General features: G+C 49.8%; 1 protein-coding gene across 1 annotated transcript in view; it reads right to left on the reverse strand.

Moving 5' to 3' along the window:
- The window catches only part of PRKAB1 (protein kinase, AMP-activated, beta 1 non-catalytic subunit), a gene marked incomplete at its 5' end in the record, with an annotated part of 9,370 nt that overhangs the window by 3,908 nt on the left and 293 nt on the right, over nt 1-5,169 (reverse strand). The window contains 3 exons of the mRNA XM_005863810.2: nt 1,087-1,201; nt 1,478-1,571; nt 2,689-2,860. Coding sequence (XP_005863872.2) covers nt 1,087-1,201; nt 1,478-1,571; nt 2,689-2,860 — 381 coding nt within the window. The remainder of the gene's footprint in view (nt 1-1,086; nt 1,202-1,477; nt 1,572-2,688; nt 2,861-5,169) is intronic.

Here is a 5,169-nt window from a genome sequence, read left to right on the forward strand (position 1 = left end):
GGTGACCGGGGGGGGGGGAAAGAGGGGGGGGGGGGGGTGTTAGTTTCTGTCCCAGGTGACCTAGGCTGGGAAACGTGACTAAAAGCCTCAGTGCATGGCCCAAAATTACACTTATCAGTAAGTAGGGGATATTTGGGCATTTCCTCCATCCCCCAATTCCCACCTCTCTGGAAAAGAAAGAAATGTTTTCTCTAAAAGACTTGGTAGCTAGCCAGAGAGAATTCGATGTCCGGATTTCCGATTCCTATGCACCAACACCTGGCCTGTCGGCCAGGCAAGCCCACCATGGTCATTTACCACCGTGGCTTCCAGCCAACAAGAACAAGGCCCTGGTGGCAGAACCTCCAGGTCGAACCAGGAGGCAATGAATCATCCTATAAACTGAACTGAAGCCATTTTCTTCCATGGTCTCCCAGGGGGTTCAGGAGTTGTTTAAAGGCTGCAGTGCAGCTGCTGTTGACACTGTAGATGACAACACACCCTTCCCGCTGAACTGCACTTATGTTTCCAGGTAGTTCCTTCCTGTGGGTTTGGATGGAAAGCAATTTACCGAAAGGGCTATGACTGGATGACTCGTGAAAGACGGGAACGTTTCCTTAGCAGGCTGTGCTGTGCAGCCTGTTTCCTGTGGTGAGCCTCCTTGCCCAACAAGGTGCTAATGCGCCACACGGTGACGGCCAAGGTCACGGAGGTGCCTGTTTACCACGTGTCAGGCTGAAACTCTCCAGGCACCCTGAGTGGGTTGTGAGCAGCGGGGGCTGGCAGGCTTCCCCGGCGCTGGCTCATCACTGGCCCGAGGCCAGGCTCCCAGGCCTTTTGATTCTGTTTCAATTCTCTGATCTCTGTGGCCAACAGACCTACTGAATCCTGGAGATGTGCCCCCAATGACTGACTGCTCCCTCGGGGCTGATTTCAGCCACCTGACCCCAAAGAGTTAGGAATTCATTATGTGGCTCTTTAGGGAGCTGCAAACGTCCACCCGGTTGGGCAGCTTGACTCAAGAGAGAGAGGAGAGGGAAACAGAGGATTTCTATGCTGTCCAGCCCCCACCTACACACACGTGGTATAAAAGAACTGTGTTCATACCAGACACATCGGAGCACTTTTGGGAATCCACCATTAAAGCATCAAACACTTCAAAGTCAGTTTTCTTCACTTGAATGATGTTGTTAACTGTGCCAAGCTGGCTGGTTACTACTGGCTGGGAAGAGACAGACAGGCAGAAATCATAATGGGGAAGGTCTCTGGGGTTATTCTTAGAGGATTTAGAATTCTTGGCTGGAAGGGCTCAGCTCTTGTCTAGCCAACCTGCTCCTCTTGGTCAAGTATGCCAGTAATCTGACAATTAGCACTTATCTAGCTCAGCCACACACAGGGACTTTTACCGGCAGGACAAAGGGACCTGGCAGGAGTCTAGAAGGGAAGGTGACTCATTTGGATTGTGCGGCAGTCAGAGGACGGAGGGCGGGGGGAGTACCTCAGAAGGGTCGTGTGTCCACTGACCATCCACATAGAATTTGTACTGATGCTCTCCTTCCGGCAGGTCCAGGATGGCTACAAAGTTGTTATGGCTACGAGGAAAAGGAAGCAGAGGTTTTCAGCTGGGTGGGCTGCCTTCTGAGCTTACTTACAAAGCCAGCCATAGAACAAAACAAAACCTTCCCATGTAAAACCAAGACTTCAGCTGCAGGAGTATAAACATTTTTAACCAATTCAATACATAGATCTTAATCTAGAAATGGTCAAGGAAGCAGGGATGCAACGTTTTATTAAAAACTCACTTTGCTCAGAAGGTCGCCTGACAGGCATTTGTCCTTCTCAATGTGCACACAAAACACCTGGCAGCCTAGATGCCAAGGAGGATGCAACAGCCTGCAGCCAAGCTTTACCCTTTGTCAGTTTGCTAGGGGCAGGGAAGGGGAGCAATTTAATAGGAGGCAAAAGTTCTCTGAAGAAGCATCACTATTAAAAAGGTCCCAGAAAACCTGTTTTGTTCCCGACTTGAAGCAACTTGTCACTGTGCCCAGCAGCTCCCTCCTACACCACTATCACCCCTGGAAAGGTAGGTGGCTCCCTGACAATGACAAGGCCTGGCCACGCAGGACACGTTTCTCCCTCGGCTTCATCAGGAGTACCCCCAGGGAAGATGCTTTCACTGACACTTTGAGACAAAAGTCCATGCTAGGGTTCCTGATGAACTAGTTTACTGTGGTCTTGTTAATGATGCTACATAGCATGTACCTTTCAAACAAAAGTAACACACAGAGAATCCAAGTTAGAAGGAACCTCAGAGATCATCCGATGCAACAGTCCCTTCTTACAGATAGGAACGCTGAGGCTCAGGCATTAATGACAGGTTAGCCCAGCCAATGTGTTCTCAAGTCCGGTCTCGAAATTCCCAGCCTGGTGCTTTCTCTACAGCACTACGAATCGATTTCTCTTTCCGAGAATCCTGCCTGAGCAAACACACAGCTGAATATGTGAAGTGGAAGCAATGCTCGTAACTACGTGTGCTCTAAACCTGGACATGTGGGTGTGAGAATGGAACCTATGAATTATTAAGCAAGATTATTCTTCCATTCAGCATTCATATTATAAAAACATCCCTTTCTATTCACCAGCAGAGATCGTTCAGGAACAAGAGCATCCCTGAGCTGAGACAATACGTGAACCCGCCCAGGCAATTACCTTCGTGTGAGCGGAAGTTTACTCCAGTTGTTGAAGGACCCAGATAAGTACACTTCCTTGCCGCCCCCCGTCCAGCGGAAGACAGTGGGCCGAGCCTGGGCAGGAGCTTTGTCGTTCACTTCCAGATCGTGCTGCCAGGCCAGGAATTCCTCCTTCTCTGGAGCCTGGAAACACAGCAGTGTACTCAGGGACAGGAAGTCATTAGTGAGCTCCCTACATAGACAGTTACCCTAATATTGACAATTCATTCTAGAGGCAGCTGTTACTACCAAGGTTCATGTTCAGGCTCATTAACTGGCTAGTACGTCAGTTCCCCACTGGCAAAATGGAGATAGTAAAAATAACACTAAGGTTGTTGTGAAGACTGAGTGAGAAAGTCCATGTAAAATGCTCTGCGTAGTGTCTGACATATGGTAAGTGCTTAAAAATTATTAGCTACTATTATTGCTGTGATTAAAGAGAACTACATTAAATTCTAGGAGAAATGACAAAACTCCCTTGGAAGAAGGTGCAATGAATTCAAGACTAGCTTAATAAAGGTCATTTTCCTCCCTTAATTAAGCAAGATTTGAAGTACATGAACATTTATTAGGGACAATTCCGGAGGTGTCAACGTGAAAACTGGCAAATCCAGATTCCGAGGAAGGGATAACTACACTCAGCGAGTGCCACCAGACCCTGGGGAGAAAAAGGGAAGACAAAGACCAGCCCTCCCCACGGCCGACAGGAGCTGCTGGTGTGGGAGACGATGTGTAACTGGAGGCTCCGGAGAGGAAGCAGCACGTCTGGCTCTGGGGAAATATGTGGTTTGGGATCTGTTACGTGTTTCCTAGCCAGCAGCCACGACTAAAAGAGCAGGCGGTCCAGGCCGGGGAGACCGTTAGCGGTGCTGCAGGGCATCTTCCCTTCACAGACTGACTGAGCGCGTCCTAAAAGCCGCCTGCATTCTTTGAGCTTAACAAGATTTCAGATAAAGAATAACAGACTGAGAACGGTTTCCCTGAGGATGTGATAACTGACCCCAGCCAAAATGGTACATTTGCGCATAGTTAAAAGAACCCATGACTTTTTTTATTTTATTTTATGGACACTATTTTAAATCATTCTCCACAGATCATCTGTATGCTAAACATTTCTTTTAGAAGTTTTGGAATAGCAACAGAACAAAAACTTCTCTTTTTTGTTGTTAATCGTTACCCAAGGATATTTTCCCATTGATTTTTTTAGAGAGTAGAGGGAGGGGAGAGACAGAGAGAGAGAAACATTGATGTGAGAGTCACATCGATGGGTTGCCTTCTGCACGCCTGACCGGGGCCAGGGATGGAGCCTGCAACTGAGGTACGCCCTTGACTGGAATCGAACCCGGGACCCTTCAGTCTGTGGGCCGACGCTCTATCCACTGAGCAAAACAGGCTAGATCAGAACAAATACTTCTTGAAGAAAGTAGTTTCATTCTTATGCTGTCTTAAATAGCCATCCTTGGGCCAAAATTATTACTGAGGGAAGGGCCGTCTAGTCGTTGGAAACCAGGATTCCAAAGTTCATGTTGCACGTAGCTTCCCAGGAATGCAACAGATTCAGAAAGCAGGTTCAAACTGCAGGATGGAAAGCCAAGTCAAAGCAGAGTCTTTATAGCGAAGATCCAAGTGAGAATATAAGATAATAACATGATCACCCAGCCCAACAGCTGAGAAAAAATGGGAGCAAAGTTGGAATGAGTGGCAGGCAATTAGCTTAATGGACGATGCTTAACAGACAGGTGGATGCTAACAGAATACGTTGGGCCGGGGATGGGTGGGCCAGGCACCTTCATGGCACCTAAGAAATGAGTTGTTTTCTAGGATATACTGCACGCAGCTCAGCTGCCAGAATCTGTGTCCTGCGGCTGGAAGCAGGCCTAGGGGGGTAGCGGGAGTCTGAATCGCCTCAGACTTTCTGGTAAATGAAGGCAGACGGCAGCAGCGTGCCCACATTTGGTCTGCCTTGGTCTGTTAAAATATTGTCATGTTTCACAACAGGGGCGAGCAGATGAGCGGCAGCCGGCTGCCCCCTGCGCCTGGCACCCCCCTCCCCCCTCCACGCACCCCGTCTCCAGAGCCATTTCCTTTCTGTGCGCGCTCTGGGCGAGCGGGGAACAAATGTGCCGGCAGGGCCGGTCCAGACCCTCCGCCGCCATCGCCGTCCCACTCGGCCTGCAGCGGCCTGTGCGCTCTGGCTTATCTCCCGAACCCACAGCAACCTGCAAACCCACTATCACAGGGGCCAGGCTTCCCGCGGGGAGGGAGGCTTCTCAGTGAAATAATCAGGATTCCTAAGAGAGAAGGAGACGGGCTGTGACTGCCGGCTCCCGGTCTTAATTCAGAATTTACACTCTGGCCCAGAGCCTCTCTCCTTAGCGATGTGAGCGCGGCGCGTTCCTCCCCCTCAGGGTGACTTTCTCCGTCGGAAACTAGACACCGGCGGCCGGGCTGCCCAGAGGGC

This window comes from Myotis brandtii, unplaced genomic scaffold, assembly GCF_000412655.1.
Source record: "Myotis brandtii unplaced genomic scaffold, ASM41265v1 scaffold181, whole genome shotgun sequence".
Taxonomy (NCBI): Eukaryota; Metazoa; Chordata; class Mammalia; order Chiroptera; family Vespertilionidae; genus Myotis; species Myotis brandtii.